Below are 25,786 nucleotides of genomic sequence, written 5' to 3'. Positions count from 1 at the left end.
TTACTGTATCTCATTAACGTACAATAATGTTTTTCAAAAATGTTTAGCTGTGAATGGCTGTGATTGCAATTGTTTGTTTGGTGATTTTATCTATAGGTCACAAGTCAATGTTTTGTTTTATAAAGATTACTAACTTTGTGATTTTGAAATGATCAACATGTTACGACAGAAAAAAAGTTTATTTCAGGATTTTTCCAATGTTTATCAGAGAGATCAGGTGAGTCAGACTAGGATGCATATATGGCGACTTACTAGCTGATGTAAACTAAACTTGTATTTTACATGATCAAGGAGCTTTGATGGTTATCATCACATCAAACTATTGAGTTATGAATCCTCCCTGGCGGTCAGGGTAGTGAACTTAAGGGCTGAAAGTATTTGGGATCAGATGAACCAGAATATCAGTTAAGTACCGTTTTCTCCTTACAACAAAAAAGATGTTATTTCAAGACGATAATCTCCACATAAAATAAAAGAATAAATGCCACGGCTAACATTATCACCTTTCATACATAGACAGTAGTTAGACACAATTTAATTCAAAGTTATTATAAGTTAAATAAATATTATTAATAGTGTCTTACTTAGAGCTCGGTGCATCCACTGCTTCAAAATAACAAGTGACAACATTCAAAAGGGATTGAAATATACACTTCTTTTGCACCCTGAAAATGTTCCAGCCGGCGGCACTTGTATCCCTCTACTGGTAAATAAAATAGACAGATAGTCTTAATGTCTGGCTGAGCGTTATTTTGGAGGGGCATGTGTCCACAGAAAAACCAATGTGTGTAATGATGAATAATAAATGTCTGGTGAGGCCTGAAGAAAAAAACAAAAGACAGATTTGTAGATGGCTCACAGTGACTAACTGTTGAGTTAATACTTTTGGCTGTAAACATTTAGGTTGATTACACTCCTTGGACTTCATCAGAAAGTGACCTTTGAAGACACTTAATAAAGCTGGTTATCATGATGGAGTTAAAACAACACCTAAGTGGTATATTGAATTAGGACTGATTGGCTTAAAAATGTTCATCCTCCTCTCTTTTTCATGTTTAGTGCCGGAAATCACCGCTTTCCTGTTGTCTTAATGGCCTTAAACATTTACCTTCCTGCAGCCCTGATAGGATTCCTTTGTTTAATGGCGTCTTTTCCCATGGGAATGAACGCAAATCAGGATTTCAGTGCAAAGTGAGAATTGTCCAGCATTCCCATGTACTGTATAACAACTGTGAGGGAGGGAGGGAGGGGGTGCATTATTACCTTGTGAGATGGTGTTTACTGTGACCGTAGTGCCACCCAGGCCTGCGTCCATGGCACTGATGTGAGAACCACAGCAGTGAAAATGTTGACACGGTTATAAAAGAACAAAACAGTCCTCTGTTAGTGAGAAAGAACAGGAAAGTAAAATATTTATGAACCATCAACAAAATGAGAGCGTTTGTTTTGAGAGATTTTTACAGTTTAAGGTCAGGGGGCTAAAAGAGGACGTGTTGTGGTGCATAGAAATTATTGAAGAATAGATACAGTCATAATGTACATCCTGCTTTCTGTATGTTTGGGTTTGCCTGCTGTTTGGGTGAATGCAGAGAAGAAACCCAGTACAGGTGAGGTTCAACTACTGTAATTCTGTTTCCTGTTAGTTGTTAGGTGGGTGGGGTAAAGGTGTTAAGACGGACACTGGTTGTACTGGCTGTTTATCATAAACACAGCCTAGCCCAGAGAGGTCCATCTGCTTTGATTTTATTTAGTGATTCCCCCCAGGGGCCCAGAGCTGGAGAGAGAATAACAATACTTGAGCCCATCTGTTCATGTAGAACCAGCCCTGGCTAAATTACCACACGCTACGAGCGGCTGGCATATGCTGTGGCATAAAGCTACAAGAGGGCATTGTGTGCCAGCTGTTCTGTTGACAAATACTTATCTGGCACTTCTAAAGTCAGCTAGCTAAGCTGGTTTCAAGTTTGACTAAAACTAAACGGTGTAGGTAAGGTGTGGACAGAGCTTCCTGTGGGGTGGATTCATGTTTAATACATGTTGATTTATCCCCCGGTATCGTTTCTTCAGACATTGTCTGGGGAATTGGGTCACTGGATGTGGATTTAATCTAAGCATATAGGCCAGATAGAAGACTAAAGCCAACCAAGTGGTCAAAACAGAATATACTTACTGTAATTCTTCTCATCCTCCTCTTAGCATAACAATCTGTGATCATATTGTTGTTGTATGTTTACAAGTTGGTGGATGATCACTGTGACAGAAGCTCAAATTAGGCTTGATCCTTGTAATCCTATCAGCAGAGAATCAGATGTTTGTAGGGTTGGATACACACTTTAAACATGAAGGAAGAAAAAAACACCATGAGGGCTTGCTTTTACAAGGACTTCTTAAAACAGAATCCAAGTAAAATAAATAAAAATAATAATGACATTAATAATGATGTTAAGAAGAAAGAATGGAGAGCCAATGCTTACATGTTTCTCAGACATCCTCAACCCAAGTGTAGAGCACTTTCAACAGGCATTTTATCACTTTAGATAAAACATATTGTTTCTATTTTCCATACAAAACATGTCATGTTCAAGGTTTGTGCTTAACTAAGCAGTCAAAGTAACAATCATTTCAATATCGCATGGATCATTTTGTAGTCAGATAAGGACTATTTTACATCTAAAATGTGTTGTGTCTGTATAGGGCTGTCAGACTAATTTGTAAAAAAGTATGTCAAAAGCTAATAACAGTGATTGAATAAATTTACTAAGTACATTTCAATCACTTGTACCAGGCTATCCTGGAGCTAAATTCTACATATATTAAAGCTGGTGTTGATGCTGTTTAAAGCATCAATATGAAGCAATCTGCACTTTGGCATTCAGGGTTAAAACACACATTGTGCTGTTAGATCTACCTCAGATGATGTGAAGCCACTCCAACACGACATTGTGAGAACCTTAACAACAAGTTTGACAACGTAAAGTATATTACTGGAGTCTAGCCTCTTTTGCTCGTTTGCAAACTGTTTGCATGTGGTGTCTTTGTGTATTTAGCTGTGGCCATGATTTCTATGGGCTGTGGCTAAATGGCTTTATCAGGGGTCATTTATTGTGATTGTGAATTTATTCTTTTTTGCTATCAAGTAGACCTTTTAAACTACTTCTTTAAGGTGAAAAAGGATGTTTAGTGAAGTACAGTAGTAGCTACGTTCTAAAAAAAAACGTTTTAAAAAGCGTCTTTCCATTTTTTCACTGTAGTGGTCCATGATTGAAAATCCACTCCGTTCAATTTCAGTTGTTATAGTACAGTAATATATATGGTTTAATCGTTCTCCTATTCCCCTACTTGTGCAATAATCAATAGTGCAACATAATTCCCCACTGTGAAATATATGTTTATTTTTTTACCTGTCCCATGTATACACTTTCTACCTTTCTAGTATGAGTCACTTATTAATAAATCCTTCAAACGGGATTTTCTTGGTGTGCAGATATTGTTTGTTTTTCTTTAACTATTCTTGTGTTTGGATCCAGCACACACTGAGGGATGCATGTGTCTCTTTTTGGTTTTCATTGACACTTTTTTCCAGAGCATACATATATTTTTCTCAAATCATGTTTTCTACTGCAGAAGCCATATTTCTTACCTTTGCAATAATTATATTGCGGACTGTGCAATATACAGTATATCTATATTCTTTACTTGTGGCAAGCTACTGTGAAATATACATTATCTGCTGTAACATGTCACTTGACTGCAAGTTGTTTGTAGCTGTGGATGCGTCATGCGTGTATTTCTGTGCACGTTAAGGTGAAGCATTTCTAATTTCATTGTAGATGATGAGAAATAAAGGCTTTCTATTCTATTTCTAACACTTACTTCCTACACATAGTGCCCCTGCCCCATTGATGTTGTTCAATTACTCTCCAAACCATACTACATTAATAATAAATATTGCTTACCTTTCTCTGATACCACTCTCAAGGCTTCTGCAAGATGAGCGTCTTACGACAACCCTTGATGCTGATCCACTCTCCCACACAATTTAAGCCAGTTCTGCTGTCACAACACTCACAACATGCCTTCAAAATGGGCTTTATTTTGTTAACATTGACAGGAACATCACTGACATTAAGTTTCCACCTGTTACATATGTCAACTGTACAGATGCAACAGAAAATAAAAGTCCCATCCTCCGTTCTGAGAATTCTCTCCCAGAGAACAAGGCTCCAGTCAGTTACAAGCTTCAGCAGTGCAGAAAAAAAGTTCACTCACACAGGAAGGTCTCCTGTCAGGATCCCTTTGACAGAGGAAACCACCACAGAGCAAAATGGGATCTGCCAGCTGGAACTGCATTTATAAAACCCTCATAAGTTTGTTAATACTCACAACAGAATCCATGAGTCAGTTGTGATGCAGGAAAACGATGTGTAATGCTGATGCCAACTTGTGCAGTTTGTTGATTTCATCTAATTATATGTGATATATAAAAAACTAATGCTTTGTCTCGATCCATAACATGATCTTTAGGCTTTATGTACTGTTTAATCAATCAAGGATAAATATTTTCTTAATGTTTTTATACATATATATTTGTATGTGGTTACCAAAGGTTCCAAGCCTTTTGTCCTCATCCTGTCCTTTAACTCTACACTGTTCAACATGTCATTATTAACATTCAGTAGTTGCTATGAGAGAGCGTAAACTACAATAACTCACTTCATTATACAGTGGAAGAGGACAAGCAGTACCCAGGTCAGTATAATCAGCCCCGATTCATTTTCTTAAAAAAAGGACGACACAGGAGTTTGTAATATGATTAGAATATAATAAATAATAATATTTGATCACAATTTGTTGTTACGTGTTGTGTGGCTGGAAACATTGCATGTCACATCTTCATGGAAGGCAGCGAGAGTCAATACTTGCCTTGACTGGCAGAGAAAAAGGCTTTGTAAACATAAGATATAATTTAAATTTAGTCATTAGCAGGAGTCTTGAAAAAAAAAAAACACTTAATGTGAAACATCATACTGTCCCTTATTAAAGGAAACAGCCAGACTTTTCCAGTATTTCACCTCGTTGACCCTTTGAATGCACGGAGTGCTCCACCAAACAGCTCTACAACAGGAGCCATTGTACAAGTCTCCCTTCATGCATTTATCTGGCATCTAACCTGCATTAGCAATGCAGAGCGTTCTTTACAGCTACAGAAAAGAAGCACATTTGTATTCTGTAACACAAAACTCTGATGTCTCCCAACCTACAAATTAGCACTCCCTCTGGCTTCCAATGTGAGAAAAAAAAAAAAGAAAAGAAGCAAAAACCTAAATGTTTCCTGATCGGTCCACTCGGGGATAGAGCAAAAAGTGCAGCATTGGTCGAGCGAGTATGCAGCAGAACGTGAGACTTTTACAATGGCTACATCTGTTTCTGCAAAACATGTACTGTATAGACAATGAAACAGCGTGATGGGAAATATGCAAACCAGTTCACAAAGAGCAGAATACTCTGGTCTTAATGCAAATGCACAGTAGGTTGACATCTATACTGTTGCTGTAACTACCTGGAGAAATCTATGCTACTAAGAGTTTTTACACAAGTTTTTAGAACAGTACACACATGTTGGATGAGGATTTTGTGCACTCCGTTGCTTCCTTAATGTGGCATTATGAAAAGCTCCCGACTTTTACAGTGATTAAGAATAGCACAACTCCTCTTTTCGTAAGGTAAATGAGGTGACCGAGGTCCTCCCACTAGCTCATTTTGTTTCTGTTGCACATGTCTGTTGGCGTGGCGAAGCGAATATACCCTCCCTCGCATCTTCTACCCCCTTCCTCCCTGAACAGGGAGTGAACCTTCATAAGGCCTATACCTTTGCTTCATCAGCCAACACAGATGCTCAGCTGTGAGACACAGGGAAGCTACATAGGACTATACATGAAGAACACAACACTTCAACTAATGCACAGTGCAAATAGGCTTCTCCCTCCCTTCTCTTCCATCTCTCCACCCTCTGAAGAAGAGCAGGCATAGAGGAGAGGTGGAGTAGGGGGCTAACTCCGGACAGCACCCCTGCTAGCTGGCAGCCTTTCTTCCTTCAGTTTATTTTTCATTTTTGGTCTTTCTGGGAATCTCCTGCCGTGGGAGAAGGGGAGGTGGTGTGGCTGAGGGACAGGGATGGAGGGGTTGGGGGAGAGGAGGATTCTACTTGTACAGGCTCATGGTTGGGCTCTGGTACATGCACATGTAGGCGTCGCACAGCAGGCGTCGGGCCTGGCCCTGGATGCTCTTAGGATCCAGGGCGTGCAGCTCCTCCGGGGTCATTTTCAGGTAGGCCTCCACCTCCGGACAAGGAGACACCTGGGGGATGTTGAAACCATTCTGCCCTCCTGCAAAGACACACGAGTCATCATTCAATCAACATGTTTATTAATCAGCAAAGCCATATTCACAACATAATTCACAGCGTTTCCCATAAGTTACCAAAGGCAGATATGACTGTAGAGCTGTTTGAAATTCTTTCTGGTGTTGTTCACTGTTCCGTCTTTAATTGCAAATCAAAACATTTTTACAAAAATCACACAATTAACATTTAGCTGATATTCAATTGGTTGATCAACATAAAATAATGACAAACTGTTGTGATGATTGAATGAGCACATTATTTTAACAAGCAATGATGCCAAACACTATATCAAGTAGTTCTTATCGTGACTTCAGGTTATTTCAAATGGCAGACCAATGCTTGACTAAATCCAGAAATGTGACTGATCAAACAATTACTCAACTAATAAAAGAAATCAGGAAATCATCTGTATAATCTTTTTGTGTATCTCTATCATTGGGACATTGTATCTTTATATATGTATGTATCTCTTACTATAATACCATATGTGGTACTGAAACAACTTCTCTGTACTTACATTCAGGTCAAGGATCAGTTTGATGTCAAAACTATAACAGCATTAAAAGACCATGACACCTACCATCACGGTCTGCCATGCTGTCGAAGAAGAGCCAGGCAGAATCTGCACTGCCGTACTTGACAAAGGCCACATAGTGACTGGTTTCAATGCACAGCACAGCGAACAGCTCCATCCTCTGGCGGGGATAACTGCCCTGCCGCCCCATCCCTTCTTGCAGCTCCTTAGGGACAGACAGTTTGCCGTGCCGATGAGTTTTCCTCCTCGGGTGGAGGTGGACCTAAATCAGTACAAGCAGGCCAACACTGTATCATAGACTGCTTATGGAATCGGTCTTTTAAGATGAAGTAATATCATTTTAACAATTGTCATACACATTCATACTTAAAGTCACAGTAAGAAAATATTTTATTTCCACATAGGGGTTTAGAAATAAGTTTAACTGTGTTTCGTTTCCAGTACAGAGCACTGCTAGATGAAAGGAACAGAACATGTCTAACAACCTACTTTGGAATCAACTCTCCTGCAACTGAACTTCTGCTCTGAAACAGTTTGATTCCTTTGGCTTTGGCGCCACCAAGTGGCCGGTTTAGACTTAGACTTTACAGCTACGTTTTTGTTGGACTGGTGTTGCAATAACGCCCTCTTTTGTTTACCTGTGTATTGCACTTTTCACAGAACTGTTTGATCTTGCCAGCTGTAATGTCCCCGTCCTCATAACAGTCTCGACACTCATAGAGAGCCAGGCCTCCACAGATCCGACACTCCCTGGGTGCTGGATAATAAAAACACAAACCCTTTATTCTGGCTGACACACAACATAAACGTATAGTTCTTTAAATATGTCAAGAGTAAGTTTGAAAACAAGAAAGTTACTTCATCTCAACGGAGTATCAGTGACAGGGAGTATCAGGGATATCAAAAACAAATATCACAAAGCTCTGAATCAAGTCTGATCAACAAGAAAACATCCAGAAAAAAAATATTAGCTTCAACTCACTGTCTTCAAGAAGGTCTGTGATGTCTAACTCTAGTGAGGGGAAAATCTTGTTGAACATTTTGAAGTCCTTGCCGAAGCGGGGCATTTGGATGATAAGGCAGGAGGGAGCCTGGGAAGGGTTATACAAGCAAAACAGAAAAAGAAAACTTATGTCAACAAGGCAGTATCAGCTAATCTCAGTGAACACAGGAACTGAGACCTATGGACGAAGGCTTCTTACAAAGCATTAAGAGGGTACTTTATATCTAACAAATTATAGACAGTAACAGTTAAGACATATTTGTCTCTGTGGGGTTGATCCTTCTGGCAGCTGGTAAGAAAGACGGGACAGAAGAAGGCCCCTATTCCCATTCTCCCTAACTCCCTATACATGTCGATACTAAAACAATCAAAACTTCAGTAAGTGGGGGCGCTGGTGGCGCAGTGGTTAGTGCGCGCGCCCCATGTATGGAGGCTATAGTCCTCCAAGCGGGTGGCTCCTTTCTCGCATGTCATTCCCCACTCTCTCTCTATCCACTGTCCTATCTCTCCATTAAAGGCATAAAAAGCCCAAAAAATTATCTTAAAAAAAAAAAAAAAAAACTTCAGTAAGTCATCTTCAGCTTAGATTTGGGAAAGGAAATACACATGTGCTGAGAAAAAAAAAGTGCTTTTTGAATGATCAATAGTTCCCAAAAGATAATTGTTACAAACATGTGAGGCTAGAGAAACCCCTGGTGTGTTTTCAGATCAAATAACTGATTCAAACTTTGTTTCCAAAGCCATAGACCCTGAAGCCATTCAGAAGTATGTAGAGCTCTGCACCTACACCTCTATTTACATTCTCCTGAGGACTGTTTCTGACTGTTCTATATAAAAATGCTACATTTACAACGGCCATTAATACCCAAAGATTTAAAGCGGCTTATATCCATAATCTAAAGATAACATTACAGTCGCATTACATGTTGCATTATGTTTCTGGAATACTTGATGAATGATTGCTGGCACAGATTGTAATCAGTACAATAGTAATTATTACTGAAATGTAACATGAAGTTGGGGTGCAAAACTTTGAGCATGGGGGTATTTTTGTAGCCTAAATTGGGTAGTTTGTATATTTCTACTGATATTATTTTAGTTTTTGTACACTGTGTTTGTTATTGTGGATTTGCCACTATTCTCTATCCTATTCTTACTAAAATGTCCCCTCTTGGTATCAATGAACATCTTGTTTTGTATAATCCAGATCTATTTCAAAGATTTGTGTGGTAATCTGTAGTCTGGGAATTACAGTGCCAAACTGTGACAAATCTTACTAATCAGTTCAGGCTAATGTTTTATAACAACAAGTTTAAACCAAATGAAATTCACCTCTGCAAACTTGAGGTCACTGTTGATGAAGGACCACTCCAGGAGCTGCTGGATGGTGGGAACTCCCACCTTGTCCTTTTTGTCCATGAAAATCTGGTAAAAGTAACAGTCCTGGACCTTCTGTCCTGCTGACCTAAAAAACACAAATACATTTTAAGCAATGCTTTCCAATCTTAAAACATTTTAGGGCACTCTGACTGTGATTTTAACTATTGTATTTGAAGGAGCCCCTTTAGTACTAATGCAGTAATTTATAAATCAATACCTAACAAGGGCTTTTAATAAAATATAGACATCAGGAGGGATTCATTAAATGTGCTGGTAAGAGTTAACAAGTTTCTCAAAAGCTTGTGTTATAAAAGCAGTATAAAGCAGACTGATCATCAGACAGTTTAAAATAAACATTTAAAATAAACACTTTCTGAACATATGTATCGTGTCCCTGTTTAAGTAAGACAGATTCAACAATGTTGTAGTTTTTCATCTCTGAGCTAGCTTCATGTTTCAGATTAGTCATGTTACATGTCAAGGTTTAAAGACTCCATTAATGCTTTGTTTCAGTATGAATAACAGAATATGTCTTTTTTTTTTAACTATAGAGCTACTATGGAAAAAAAACTGCTACATAATACAAAAAGTAAACTGAATGATGACAACTAGCTGTCAGAATCTTTAATTCTACTCACTGATGAACCAAAGGTCCTTAAACATGACGAGAGGGGGAGTTTTATAATGTGACCAAAAACAGTTTAACGACACTATCTACCATTACATCTCAAATGTAAGCACTGTTGCAGAAGTGAAACCTAGTGTGTCTGTGTTAATCTACATGTTGCAGATTTAGAGAAGGTCAGATATAATTTGAAGTTCAATAGTCATGTGCTTTGAGTCATATTTCCGTAGTCTGGTAAACAAATCAATGAAAGACATGTACCGATAAATCACACCCACATGTCATGCTCGAGGTTTGTGAATGTTAAGTAATAACTCTAACTATTTCAGCCACATCTTCTGCTCGGCAAAGAAAAGCTACTAGAAAATCACAAGACGTCAATGTTACAGTTTCAGTCCAAACAATGGTGTGCTTATATCTCCTTAGATGAAGCCACAGTTAGTGAGTTATGACTCACCTTAGCTTGAGCAAAGGGTCCACCCTCAGAATGTGATGGAAAAGGATATTAAGGAACTCCTCAGGATCTGCATAACAAATGTGTGTCCATGAGATGGGAGGTAGCTTTTCATCATGAATGATAATCACACACAGACACAATAACTGCAATAAAGTTCATAGCATCAATGTGTAAAACATCTTCAAGTTGCTGATTCCTTTTCTTTTTCATGACTTGCAGTGGCACATACAGTAATACTTCACACTTCCTATAGACTTGGTTGTGTACTTAAAATGTTTAACTTAAAAAATCAATAACTCTCACTTTAAAAATTGGATATATTGAGAGGATGTGGAATAGAAAAAAAGGTTAAAATAACACAACAAAGTGATATTGAGAACAGTCAAACATTTACAAGTCATTGTTGAAAGACAAATAGTTCATCCCTCTCATTATCCTACCTTTTTCTTCAGAGGTAAATCCAGAGGCAGCTTCTACTTTCTCCAGTATTCTCCTTAACTTCATCACTTTGGTGGCACAAACATACCCATGTCTACAGGACAAAGAAGAAGAAAATAAATACATGTCTTATGCTACATTCAGGGTTTAAGGAAGTGAATTATAAACTCAGATTATGGTCTGCTGGGTCTGATTTTTAATGATCTGTAGCCAAACCATGTTTTATCTCCTATTCAAACTTGAAACAGAACATGCTTTGTGAAAAGCTTTGAGCTTTCTGTAAAGGTGATGAGATCACTGGGTTAAAACCTCACAATATGTGATAAGCCAAGAGATGGTGTGCAGTGAAACCTGTCTGACTTACATGCGCAGTGGGTTGACTATCTCGGTGCGTAACAGCTCTTGGGTCTCTCTGTAATACTCCACATCAGTCTTTGAGCGGGGTCTCAGTAAAACCGTGTCCAGTACAGAGCTGAAGGAGAAAAGACTGCAGAACAGAGAATACAATCAGGGAAATACCATTAGTATGTGTCATCATGTGTCTTTTCTTCACGTCATGAACTTTTTGAAGTTGCATTTGTGTTCTTTGTGTAGTTAATTAAGACAATTCTTTCAATGGAAAGCCCTTGGCCTGGATTTTCTGTTGAATACTTTTTTTTTAATACAATATTTTTTGAAGGTAAATTTAAACCAAATTGTAAAACTCCACACTGATCGAACTGTAATCAAAGCGTTTACTGTTCTTTAGAGAAGTAAAGTCGTTTTTTTTCATGGCCCTTTGGCAGAGTTGGCAGAAACAATAGATCCACTATCCACCAGCCTGCTCACGGCAGGAGTACAACCTGCCAGTGGGCAAAGTCACAACAGTTTACTAACAAGCTTCTGCCTCTGGGCAAACACAGCGCTGCTCGCTGAGGAAGCCCCATGCAGCCAATCAATGTAACTAAAGTCTAAAGTTAATAAAACATAGAATAAACTGCAACTAAGACTGAAAGAGTACCCACCAGAAGAGGGTGGAATCCAAGTAGCAGGAGTTGTAATGACCCTGGATGCCTTTCTTCTTTCCCACCATGACATCCAGACCGTCATTTTCTGTGCGGGGAGGAGTGTTTTCATGTACTACCTCACTAAGGTAACCCCCAAAAGCTGTGAAAACACCAACAGAAAAAGCACTAACACAAAGTCGTTGAGACAATGGTGATTTTTGTTACTGTGATAAATCCTTCCTTCTTCTGACTCACCGATGGAGTTGCATCGTTCAATGGGGTTGGACGAGTGATGCAGGGACGGGAAGCGGGAGTCAGGCCGGCAGCACTTGAGCTTCACAAACAGAGCTTTTTTGGGTGGGCAGGTGAAGTATCGAGTACCTTTAAAGGTGCCGTCAGTGCAACCAGGGCACTCTTCCTCCTGAAAGAGAGTCAAATGGTATAATAGAATTATTGTCCAGTACTGCATGTTTGTACATAAATTATTTGACCTGTTCTTGTACTTAAACCTGACTTAGTAGATATTTTATAGCGAACTTTCTTTCTTCATTATTTGTCAGACCTTCTACTAACACTGCTTCATGTTCAAACAAGCAATTGATATTAAAAATACAATGCTGGGGTTATGTTTTAAAGGAAAAGTTCAACATTTTCTAAACACATGTAATGGTTTTTTGGTGGTCGAAGTGACTTCCTCGTATCTTATCTTCACTATGAGGTTGCTAGGAAACAAGAAGAGAAGAGGGTATGACAGTGCCAGTGTCAGGAAACACTACAGCAGAAAACCACCGGTGAAAACAACTGTCATTCAAAGATTTACATTAGCTATAGGGAATTTTTTATTACAAATGGAAAAAGCCAGGCTCACTGACCCACCTTAAGCAAGTCTTTATATAAAGCATAAATTACTGACCTCAGCTGTATATTGAACAGACAGATATGAAAGTGGTTCAGATATTGATGTCTGACTTTCAGCATGAATGTTAATAAGAAAATTTTCTTATGAATTTGTTTTAACCAACACAGAAACAACATGTTAGCCGAATAATAAACTATTCACCAATGATAATTTCCTATAAAGCCATTTAAAGCTCCTGTTTGAAATTGGTTATGAAACATACTGAAATGAATACTGATGTCTCAGTAAGAAGATGGATTATTTTCATATAGTTCATTTTAATGCCTGTTAACTGTTGCTCTCTGCTAATTTTCACTACAAGATTCACAGTGACCATTAATACACAATGCAAACTTCCTTACAGTAGCTTTAGGCAAGGGGGGTGAGACAACTTATGTGTGGATGAGCTTGTGTTGATAGAGGAATTTTTGGCAAATATTAATGTGGTCATCAGTTAATCAGAGAAACTGCCGTTAAAAAGAGCGTGCATTTTGCAGAAAAAGTTTTAAACTTTAAAAAGATGACTTTATGATTTTAAAAAAGGTCCACCAGCCTCTGTAACTCATAATGTAACCTAAATGACGTTGCTGTGTTTTCTCACCAGCTCCAGCCCAGCCAAAGGCTCCAGCAGGCCAGGAGGTAGACCGACCCAGCGAATGACTCCACACAGAGGGGGGTTCTCCTTTACCTCTACCAGTGAGCCCACCTCAAGGCCAGGCTGTCCACGAGGAGGCGTGGGAGGCTGTGGTGAGAGAGGAGCAGCAGGTGACGAGGGCTCAGGCTGCTCTCCCATCACCGACTGGACAGAAAGAGAGAGGGGCCCATGACTCATGCTGTCGATGGGCCCGGGCTTTCGGTTCAGGCTGAACGGCAAAGAGTGGAACTTGTTGTCACTGGACAACGAGGCAGGGGGCGGGGCTCTGGAGGGTGGGGAGGATTGGTTGAAGTCAGGGGGCGTGTCAGTAAGGGACTTGGCGGGGTCCTCCCCAACTGCAGGAGAGAAGCCAGAAAAAAACAAAACATAATTCAAGATCCAATTTTCACAATCATATTACACATGCTGTCTTTATTACAGAGATATCAGTGTATAAGAGTGAATTAACACCAAACTGAATTTCCCGTGCAATGTGAGCACTTCAACCACTGGAGGTAAGAAAAGAAGGGAGGAAAGAAAGGAACCTGCACAATGGCTTAGAAAAAGTAGACAGTACTCATCATCTAAATGAGTGAAGCTGTTTAAGTCATTTTACTTCAATGACATCAGAAGGTCAAGGTATTTTTGGCAGTCTGAAAGCCCTGCATTTGAGTATTATTGGTAGTAAAGACTAATGTGCATTTGTCATAATTTTCTTTCCAATACACTGAAAAAAACAAACTTTTTCTGGGTATACTTCATATCTGGCACAGCCTACATTTGAAACTTTTCTGAGGCATAACAATATGTAGACAATAAAAAGCAGTCGTCTCTGCAATGTTAATGTATTTTTTTTTGCTTATCATGTTGGAGGGACTGGTCCATGATTTAGATCGGGGGCCTACTTGAAAGTACAGTAAGGTATTAGAATAGAGTGTGTATTGGTGTCAAATTGCTAAAAAAGATTCCAGAGCACAATGCTTAAATACAAAAACAATAATAATAATAATAATAATAATAATAATAAGGAAGGAGAAAAAAAGTCACCACCCAATTCAAGTGTTGGGGTCAAAGGTCTGAATGTACTGATTTGAGAAACAAGTGTTCAGATTCCTTTTCCATCTGATTTGTTTTGTGATCAACTTCACTAAAGCTATGAGCTAAAACAACTTTCCGGTATTAACCATGAGCACTTCATTCAGTTTATCTACAGAATCAAATTAACCATTTTCAGAGATTTCATCAGTCACAGATCACAGGTGCTGAGTTGACAAAAAAACACACATTTCAAAACTCTAAATACCTCCTTATGAATCATGTGTTCATTAAAGGGGGGTGCCACCCATCTAAGAATTCACACAAGAATACTGTGTATCATGGTGAACACTCTTTGCTAAGGCTAATCATTTTAGGATGTCACTGCCATTCAAATTCTGAAGAGGTTTTACATTACTGTGAAGGTTTCAGGAGCAGAGAAACATTAAAGCCAGGACTCCCTTGAAAAAGAGGTTTTTAATCTCAATGGGACTTTCCTGGATAAATATAGTTTGAAAAAAAAGCAGAAAACTGGAACTTTACAATTCAGCCTGAAGTGACAGGTCACACTGTAACCAGACCCAGTCAAGGGAATGTTTTCCTGCTTTTATTCATGTGAGATTACACACAACATATTGAATCTTTTAGTAAATAGACATCAACCTCACAACATATTTTTTTAAGGAACACATATTTTTCATTATATTGTGTGAATTTCAACACAAATTATATATGAATCTTTCAATTCTCATATTATGTTGTTATTAATCGTGCAATTCCTAGCTTTAAAGAGCTTAGGAAAGACAGGGTAAATTCTTAAATAGGTGGCATTCACTTTTAAGTGTATTAATCACACTTGAACTCCACCTTAACTGAGAGAACTGGAGGCGTTTGGAGTCAGGAGTTTTGATGGCGTTGCGACAGAAACAAAAGCACCGTAATAGAAAAAAAACCACAAAGTGGAAAGTGACCCTGAGAAACATAAAAATGATTACACATTCACAGGATGAGTACGCAGTTGTGAATAAGCTGTCAGCCTTTTACAACTGGCCTCTCTTAATGTCTGCATGAATTCTGAAATACTATTGCAGTCATTCAAACAATCAGGTTTAACTAGTATAATCTAAATTTCACAGCTTGACCATGCTAGTCGTGGTTACATATTAAACATTATTTCAAGTGTGATCATTAACAGAATAATGCATTAATATAGAGAATGAACACAATGGTTGTAATAGGATTTATAAGACCAATAAATGCTTCACAACTGACTTGTATTGGTGATGTTATGTGCATGTCACTTCCCTAATAAAAAAAATAAATAAACTTGTGTCCCAAAAGAAGAAATACAAAACAATGAGCACATGTGCTGACTGAATCAATCAGTCCTGACAAAAAAAGGCTTTTACTAAAGCTTTGCCCTGCAAATTGTATTCCACAGTATGCATCTGTTGCATTAACTGTGTGTGCAGCCGTGAATTGATAATAGCCAGGTAAGATATTATTTGCAGCACTGAGCATTATTAAAAGCCTTAGGGCGACACCAACGAGTCCATGCAGGTGGAATTTGACACTAAAATGGTGATGAAGGACGAGAATAGTGGAGAGGTCTTTACAGCAAGCTACTGCAACAAACCACAGAAGTTTCTTTGTCTGCACAACATGTTTGAGGTACTTTTCTACTGAAGTCTACAGAATTACAACTAATTGTATCGTCCTCTTAATGCAGAATTTAAGGGGCTTTTTGTCCCTGAATACTGGAACTACAGCTGAATTACTACAAACAGGAAATGTATTTAGATTAGAAGTCAATTTCTCTCTAACTTCTTGGAAAAAAAGCGATGACAAAAATAAAATCCTGATTTATATAAGTGTATTTTAATTATGAGGCACAATATCAGAATCATGATAAACAGATTCACATTGGGGTTTTTTTAAGCTTTTTTTGTGATCTATATTAAATAAAAAATACATTCCACCAACACAAATGTATCGAAAACACCGACTGTGATAGAAGCTAATCCCTTCTGTTTTTGTCATGGTCTATTTTTATATTACACACCTACAGAAGAAGAAAAACAAATCACACACTTTCTATACTTTCTATACACGAAGTGTAAACACCTATGTTGTGTATGTGATGAGCTTTACATCCATTACATCCACAAAGTTTAAGATGGCCTGTTTCACAATGAAACACACAATACTTTGAAGGGAGCAAGTCATAAAGAATCCTTGCTTTAGTCTAATATACATCTACACTTGAACTCCTGTGTAACTTGCTGGAAACTATTTCTATTCAAGGATCAGATCAGTTGTGTTGGTGCTATTTCTTATATTAGCCAGCGTGGTGAAGACAGCTGAATGCTACTGTTTCAGCACCAAAGCTCTGTTCAGTGGTTTCTAAAATCATATTAGAAAACTCCCTGATGTACTACTGGACAAATAATAGCAGTAGATGAAACTACTTCATACAACTATGAAATATTGTGCCTCATAATGATACCTTATAATAGATTAGAATCACAGTAGAACTAATGTGATGTAACTAGTTTATCAGTTAGAGGATAACACTCGTGTGTCGTAATAATAAGACACTTCATGTCACGTCTGTTCGAACATTTTATAACTAACATGACATTTGTGACTTTTCACAGGTGGGAGAAATGTGTTGTCATACATGAGTTAATGTATAAAATGTGGGCTCACCAAACTTGATTGTATGTTACCTTCAGAGGAGAAACCCACAGTACCATAGTGTAAAAAAGCTGGCCAAGAGGGAACTGATCCTGCCAATGTCAGTAAATAAAAACTATACAGCCCCTATAAAAGTGTGCCTTAGCAAAACAGATTAGTGTGTGGCTTGTTGTAGACAGGAGCTTGCCGGTAAGATGGTTGACATCCCGTAATTACCCGCGTTTTACCTTCATCAATGTACCATGTGCTTTTGGATTTGGACTGGGCTGGGGGGTCAACAGAGCTGCCATTTAAAGTATAGTAAAAGTCAGACTTGCTTCTACTGCCGCACTGATGATCTAGTCCTGGAAATAACAAAATACATGAAAAAAAAAACAGAGAGATAAGCAGAATGTGTGTGTGTGCATGTTTTGTCCCTTATTTCACCAACAGACCAAGTGAGGACTAAAAGGGAACAAATGATAAGTACAAGCTCAAATGATACGCAATAGTAGTCTCATTGAAAAACGTAAAGACATAAAAGAAATCAGAGTACCAACAACATATTCCATTTATATTGAATCAATGCAACTGTGACAGGAATAAAACATAACCTCTGTTGTTATTATTATCTTTGTAAAGGGGCTTTCCACCAACAGAGTTTAACTCATCAATTTGACTGCCAAAATCACTACGAGCTTGACCTGAGCTGGTTCACTCGGGGGCTCTCGAAAACAAACAAAAGTTTTGTTTCAGGAAATGACCCCAGCAACAGCTAGAACTGTAAAATTAGATATAGTGAAACCAGAACCACTATCAGACAATTTGGATGGAAGGCCCCCTTTAAGAATCATCCTCACCACACGGTTTGTATCATGGCAGCAGTGCAGTACCTTTGCTCTTTGGTTTGCTTTGGCCAGAGGACGACTTGTCACTGCTGGTAGCTCTGGGGGCAAAACTGTGCTTTTGCAGCCTTTGGTCCTGCATCGAAAGCTCTGCACAGCCCAGAAATACATCCACGTTAGAGGCACAACACCCCTTTTTGCATTTTAAAGTAACAAGCGCTAAATGTCTTCCACAACCCACTTTCAATGCATGCTGAAAATTGACTCTCCGTGAGTAAGATTTATAATTTCTTTCCCACGAGGTTTAACAGAATAAGACATTTCAAGGCATACAGTTTGATACTGAATTTAATAGCTAGTTAACCAACCTTGAATTGTTAACTCTATTTCATATCACTTTCCACACAAGGGTACAACATCACAAGCATGACAAATTAGGAAATGATGAATAACTTGGTTTAGTTTTGTGACAGATAAAGTAGCTTGACTATGCCACAATGTATGCTCATGTTTCCTTTTATGAGAAACGACAAATCTGAAAATGACAATATTCCCAATGTTCCACATATTCCAGATGCATGCTGAATAGTAAGTGGCAGCAGTGGCACACATAAACAAATCAATTTGCCAATGTGGAGAACAAAGAGCCTGAGTATGTCACTTGACTTTCAAAAACAAGTGAGCCATTGACACAAAAGGCTCTCTGTTTCCCGCTGCAAGCAAAACACAAACTCGGGACGCCCAGAAAGAGCTCAGAGCTGCTCCGAGAGGGACAGCTAAACATTTTTAGCAAACACACATACCAGCTGACTCACCTGGCATTATGTCACAGATGGGGACGAGTCGGGTGTGCTCCAAACTGGCAAAATTACACAGCAACTTCCCATCGAAGACACCATCCCAGTCCCCGATAGGATTGTCCTGAAAGAGTTGGACACATGAGAACCTTAGGAACCTTCCAGGTGTTGTTCATCTCTGTGAAAGTGATTAAGGTGGTCACAACGTTTTCTTTTTCTTCTCTCTTCTTGAGGATTGTCTATTGGCTTTTTCTTAAAATGATGTTTAAGCCTAAACCTCTGTTTTGTGTCTCATCTGAATCCAAACTGCTCAGCTCATCTTCTTTAGATAAACCACAGATCTTCCATCTCCAATCCTTCCCCCTGAAAGCTCTACATTCTGTGCGAGACAACCACACTATTCTTTTTTCGTTTGAATTCAGGATTTCTGCCCAGGCAGGATAATCTGAGATAAGTGTGTAGCCACTGCCACTAGCTAGAGAAGGCAGGGCGAGGCTGGACGCAGAGTGAGGCAGAGCAGTGGGCTCCCCTCAGCTGCTTGCTGGACCCTTGCCACGCTGTTGGGTCATACAGCGCTAAGTCTTTACCTCACTCCCCGCGTGACTGCCTTGCCTTTGTGTGGGTGGCTCAGATGCACAGAGTGGGTGCTGCTGCTGCTGTTGGTGCTGCTAACGATCAGCAGTCAAATGCCTCAGTTATGTGTTTCCATCTCTCTCTACAATAGACTACAATACAACTCCCGCCTGACAACAGTAGTCATAGATACAAGCAAAAGTGATCCCAGGCAACAAGACTTTTTTTCCTCATACAGACTGAGGGAGGAAGAAAAACAAAAACACATGCTAGTCCTGATTAAAACCTGAGACAAGTACTCTGGAAATGTGACATAAAAACGGAAATGTCTAACTTTCTGCACATTGCTGCCCTCTACAGAAGCGGAGCGTCCCAATGCACATATCATCTCACTTCATTAAAAGCAGCCATCTCATCTGAAACTCACATCGACTGCAAATCAAAATACTGAAAATCTGATGGTATTAAACACCAATTAGGAATGGGCTGACTTTACTAAACAGAAGATATTTTCCTTTGCATTGTGATAGATAAAGTTTAAAGCACTTTATTTGCATCCTTAGCCAGGGAACTGGTACCCAAAGCACTGAAACTGAATGGTCGAGCACAGATAGATTTCATCTACTTTAAGGGAGCACTATGAAGGTTTGGTGGTGAAATTTGTTGGAGAAGTGAAACAATTCTATGCTATATTTTCTGAACTGAATACACAAACTTTACTAAAGAAAAAATGTGTCCCTGAAACACTGTATAGTGCTTAAAATCTACCAGGAAAGTTACGGTTTCACTGTTGCGGGCCCCCCACCATAACTTCTCGCGTAGTATTTTTATCTACAAACAGTGTTACGGGGACCAAATTTTACTCAGAGGACAGTTTGTGTATTGAGTTAAGAACATATACCACTGAATTTGTACACTTCTCCAACTTTCACATTTCTCCACCAATACTACATAATGCACCTTTAAGCTAGCTTAATTTTAAAAAGAAGCAACAATCCATGTTGTTTTTGGTGACTTCTCTAGACAGTGAAGCACCTTCTCAGAATCACATATGCTAAATCTCCCCTCTCACCCACTTCTTATTTGGCAAATAACAAAACTGTACATCCCAGCCAATATATGATGAAATCATTAGGTATTTTGGGCTTGACACATGCATGTACTTGTGATGTAATAACAACAGTGTCTCTAACAATGTTTAATTTTGATCAAAGAAAAGGTTTTCTTCCTGACTTCACGAGGAAACAGCCCCAGCCTGTGACTGGGCTACATTTAGTGCCATTTACTCTCCTAAGTGATGGCCAATAATTGCACCTCCATTTAATTTCCTGATATCTGTGGTCATCTGTACTGTGTTTTAATGCCTCCGCACACTAAATAGGTGGCCAATGTTTACATAGTTTTATTAAGAGCTGTAGGACAACTCAGCAGCAAGCTGCAGAGGCTCCAGGAGGTTACTGATCCCTACCGAGAAAAAGTGCTCCACATAAACAGCAATTTGTTATTTTTAAACTTCAGGTTGTGGCCGGATAAAACCAACAAGATACAACAGATTAACTAGTGAGATTTACAGATGCTAGTGTTACCTTTAGATAGAGCCGTGCTAGCTGTTTCTCTGTTTCTTTATGCTAAGATTAGAAATAAGAAAAGCCAGCAGCTCACTGAAGCTTTTTTTTATATTTAACACTTAGACATAGAGAGATTGTATCAACCTTCTCATCTTATCCATGGCAGGGAATCACATTCCAAAAAAAGTTGGACAAGTCCAATTTTTGGAGAGAAAGATGACTTATACCTTTCTGTTCAAATGACTGAGAGCAGCAGATGGTCCTAAATTCTGTGCTTTTGGATGCAGTTTTCTTGCAGTCAATTAATCTGTAGATTGTTTTAACAATAGATTTATTAACTGTCTAATCTGTATGATATACCTTGAAAAAGCAAGAGGTCCTCAAGTTATGATTTTATGAAATAGAAAAGTAAGTAGAGAGTGTTGGATTGTTGCTTCTTTTTTGTCAATTAACTTATAAATGAATCAACAAATCAGTTCAGGATTGCACGTGTCTAGCAATACAGTGGTGGGTACAATAAATGTAGCCCTTTAGACCCTACCATGTCGACTCCCACATAGTAGCCCAGGCTCTCATTTCCCGGCAGCAGGTCACAATAAATGATGGTGCCTCTCTCTGGTCCGTCCCTGGTCTGTACAAGGACCCTGGAGTTGATTTCCAAAGGAGGGTAGTCCTGGTCATCTTCCACCAAATTAACATGGTCCACCTCCAACTCGCCTAAGGCTTCGTCATCTTCATCCTCCCAGAGTTCAAGTTTGTCCAGGGCCACGAACACGCCGCACTCGTCCTCACAGCGAAAAAGTTGGCGCCCCTGGTAGGAGCCCTCAGTGAAGCCCTGGCCTCGACCTTCCTCCTGGTGGGACGAAGTAAAGAGAATATGAAAAGAGGAGTGTAGAGAGTGAGTCAGAATAGAAGAGAAGGGATGGGCAATTTATTGTCATAACAAATAGGGCATGTAGCCAGGCTGCTTGAAGTGAACCTCATAGAGCTGTGAGAGCATTTGATCCATTACTGCAGCAGATATTAGACTTGACTAAGTGCGATGATAAATACTTTCCTTCAAATGTGTAAGTACAGATACTGTACTCTAACAAACAATACTGAGAGTCTGAAACATGTTTTTGTTGTTCTATCTCACGTACTTTGATTTAAAAAAAAAGGGTTAAATTAAAGTACTTCTATAATATTACTGGCATCTAGTAGCAAAAAAACAGAAATCTTTATTTGGTAAAGGACATAAATCAGACTGAATATTTGAGCTGCATCCACCTACTCAAGAAGACAACAGCTGGACTCAGTAGAATAAAATCATTGTTCTGCAATAACCAACCCATTATACTGTACTGTACACAGAGTGCATCATAAATGGCCTGATGAATAATAAGATGAATTATTGTGATTGAAGAAACGGCTAAGACAGAAGTTTAAATATTGTAATTATCTATCTCATCGTGTACCTCGAGGCAAACATGGCAGCTTTGTTTAAGCCTTTCATAAACAAACTTTAGTTTACAGGCTCTATCTTACAAATTTGAGGGAAAGGCAGAAATTGACTATAAAGTAAAAGTTTGTGGGGGAAACAAAAACAGAACTTTTCTCCCAGCTTTGGAAGCAACGCCTTTTGCTTTGCAGAAACAGCTCAAAACAGTCAAGATGGTAGCTCAACAACAGAAAGCAAAAAGGCTTACTTGAACAGGCAAGACATGTTTATTTGTTAACAGTCAGGATCTGGAAAAGTATTTGTATTTCAGCACAAATACTTACTTTCATTTTAACTGCCATGAGAGCTTTCACTTATTAAGGCCAATGGTAGCAGACATAGTAGTACTTCTTGTCCTAACTGATAAGAGACCACAAGGGTAGTATGTTTTTATTTATGGACTGTTGGTCTGCTCAATTTAAATGATTTCAGCACAAGTGAGAAATGTGACTTAGTTGAAGCATCATCACTTGGTTTCAGAATGCTCTCAAGAACCAGTTTGTGGTTTCAGTGAACTGAAAGTAACATGTACAAACCACGTAGGACATAGTGTCCTTTCTTATATGACGTTTATAATGACAATTATTAGTAATGACTCAAACTAACCATGTAACTCTCTCAATAAAATACAGAAAGAAAGAAAGAAGCACAGAAGTCCTCACCAGCAGCTCGACTCCAAACCAGATTCCAGACAGGGCTCTGTCAGGGAGCAGTGAGCCTTTGAAGCGGACCACGCCAGGTAAAGGTTCATCCCCTGAGCGCAGCTGCACGCGCACCTTGGAACCACAGTCAATATCACTGACGCGCTCTAGTCGTGATTTGTTGCAGAGCAGGGCGTATCGCTCCTCACAGTTGGTGATGGGGAACAGCAGCTCAGCCAGTTTCTCATCCAGCTCCAGGACGTCCCGCTCATCCAGGCTCAGCACTACGTTGGTCTGGTCCAGAATGCGTAGACTCTTCTTACCCTTGCAGGGGGGTAATGTTCGTCCCAGACTGTTACGTTCCTGGCAGGCCTGACCAAGACTACCACGGGGGATCCTCAGGGTCTTCTGGGGAGGCTTCTCCACTGTACACTCCTTTATGACCATATAGAAGCGCCAGTCCTCCCTGAATCCCCCACTGGGCTTCTCCTGGCTCCACAGAACAGAGCTCATGGCTGCATGCTAGGCAGGAGGTCCAACATCAAGACGGGCTTGACCTCTGGTCTGTGGAAACAATAACATATGGCAAGCATTAAAAAATGAATTAAAGGACAATAAGAAACATTCACATTGACTTATGGTTGTTGTTGTTGTTATTGTTGCAGCTGAAGTTATCAGTGGTTTGAAAAAGAACAAAAGTCCATCAATAAATAAAAGAATTAATCACGCAAAATTCAAATACAGATTTATGGTAGCTCTGAACCCCATTGGTGAAAAAAATACAGAATTTCATCAGGGCAAGTGCATATCTCACTCATATACAGATTGAAACAATTAACAAGTCAAGCACACTACATGTCTGTTCTGTCTAAAAGTAGACACTGGCCTAAACAATTGGAGAGAATTTCATTAATCAGTTGTAAAGGGAAACTGCATAGCATGATAGAATATTTGGTAAAACAGCTTATGATTTCATTAAGGTGACAATCTGATGTGGGAAATCAGATGGAATACAGCAAAGCAACGTAACATCTTATCAGTATGATTACTGAAGTGTGCTTGTTGGTGGCGTGAAATCTAATAGCTCAGCTTTGTTTAGTCCCCCTCTCTTCTGCCCAGTCATCCCTGTGCAGTCCCCCTGTTTAGAGAAGGACCTCGTCATGAGACAATATCCTTATTTACTGATTTGAATATTCTATAAATAGATGTTAAGCAGGCAGTTGACTGAAAGAATCAGATAGGAGACTTTTGGATTTCCCCTGATGACACCTCAGATTTGATGATGATCAACCACACCAGCACAAGTCAAGAGCACGTTCACGCCAAATTCATCACTTATTTCAACCGAAGAGGCTGTTCTAAGATACCTATGTGGGTATTTCAATACTGTCAGTGTAAAAGCATAATCGCAGGATCTTTTTGACAATGGCTCACGCCGGCTGAGAAATAACAGAAAATGAAAAGCATCAACCATCTGATCTGACATACATCACATGTTATGACATGACACACCACACACATTATTACAGCTTTGTTTAAATCACTGACAGTAACATTATTACTCGTTATCAGAAACATTTCCCTGACAACCAGCGGGGTGTCATCACCAGGCACGAGCTGTCAGTCACAGGCCCTTTAAGGGAGGGAAGTAGCTAACGTACCGTCAGCTAAAACCAAACAAATAGTCGTACACGTTAAATACCTCCGACATAAACACCTTACCTTTGATAAGCGTCAATTCAGGAAGAGGCCACAAGTGACTGTCATTTCAAATATCCATCTCAATTGGACCCAGGCCTCTGAATACAAGCTTAGTTCCTCCCGTATTAACCTCTGATTAGCTAAATGGCTAGCTAATGCTAGCGTCCAAACCAGCCAGTATCACGCTTAAGTTAGCCTAACGAGCTGAACGATAGCCGCAGGCTGGCAGAGGACTGCCATCCTCTTCAGTGAACTATCAGCATTTACAGAAATAATTTCTCCGAGGAAAATACCTGAAAAAATTCAGTGTATCGCTACAGTTATGAGATATATATTATTTACAGGAGACGACCTCACGGAAGTAAATGTATGACGTAATACTACTCTGCATTAGGCATTGGTCATTCTCTCTCTTCTCAAGCTGTGATTGGCTGTTCACTGTGTTTGTCACCAAGTCCCATCCCGTGGGGCTTTCCCATGAATGGCCGATATCTATGCAGTACGCATAGTTTGGTTGAAGTGTAGCATTCAGGGGATGATTTACTCAAGGTAATAATTAATATTAATTCTTAATTATAAGCAACATAAAAAAAATCCATTAAAAAAAGAAAAAATTAAAAATAAGTATTTTTACAATTTTTTTCATAAGAGAACCTAAAGTTTGCAGACCCAGTTCTCCAAATATGATCAATAGGCATATTTTCAGTTGTCATAACCAATATGTGTTATAGACTATATTATTGGATTTTAGTTAAAAAAAATATTATGTAAAACGTTTTTAAATCTTTCAGTTGGCTGAGGTAGCCGTATGTACCCTGCTTTACATACTGGTTGATGTATAATAAATACATGTGGCACAATCTGCTTTGGATTCCATTTTTTACCGGAGGTATATGATCATCATAGCTATCAAATATATGTATATGTCCTTGACTTTGAACTACTGTAACAACACAATATATCTTATCTTTCCTCTAGTATGTTGTGAAAAATAGATACCCTATCAAGTTACAAAATCTGAAATACTCAAGAAGAGTAAAATTATCTTTAAATTGCATTAAATTAAACTATTAAATTGATTCCACATTTCATGTTTTTTTTTAATTAATAT

The 25,786-nt window shown here is 39.0% G+C and overlaps 2 protein-coding genes across 5 annotated transcripts in view; both read right to left on the bottom strand.

Annotated features, from left to right (window-relative positions):
- The window catches only part of adcy7 (adenylate cyclase 7), a 570,666-nt gene that overhangs the window by 373,132 nt on the left and 171,748 nt on the right, over positions 1-25,786 (bottom strand). The window lies entirely within an intron of this gene.
- Positions 4,074-25,036, bottom strand: cylda (cylindromatosis (turban tumor syndrome), a). Of its 4 annotated transcripts, XM_061045583.1 has the most exons (17): positions 24,697-25,036; positions 22,996-23,538; positions 21,395-21,706; positions 18,731-18,836; positions 17,964-18,065; positions 17,319-17,435; positions 13,327-13,715; positions 12,083-12,248; positions 11,846-11,987; positions 11,206-11,328; positions 10,844-10,935; positions 10,404-10,470; positions 9,274-9,406; positions 7,921-8,029; positions 7,577-7,695; positions 6,984-7,200; positions 4,074-6,386 (listed from the first exon to the last, which is right to left on the bottom strand). In XM_061045583.1, exons 2-17 carry the CDS (start codon positions 23,485-23,487, stop codon positions 6,202-6,204), a joined length of 2,871 nt encoding a protein of 956 aa, XP_060901566.1. In that variant the 5' UTR covers positions 23,488-23,538; positions 24,697-25,036; the 3' UTR covers positions 4,074-6,201. The 4 variants fall into 4 exon arrangements, with proteins under 4 accessions (XP_060901566.1, XP_060901568.1, XP_060901567.1 ...); XM_061045585.1 differs by lacking the exon at positions 17,319-17,435; XM_061045584.1 differs by lacking the exon at positions 17,964-18,065.

Source organism: Labrus mixtus, chromosome 1, assembly GCF_963584025.1.
Source record: "Labrus mixtus chromosome 1, fLabMix1.1, whole genome shotgun sequence".
NCBI classification, from domain to species: Eukaryota; Metazoa; Chordata; class Actinopteri; order Labriformes; family Labridae; genus Labrus; species Labrus mixtus.
The sequence above is the reverse complement of the archived record's forward strand: the minus strand, read 5'-3'. Positions and strand labels throughout refer to the sequence as shown.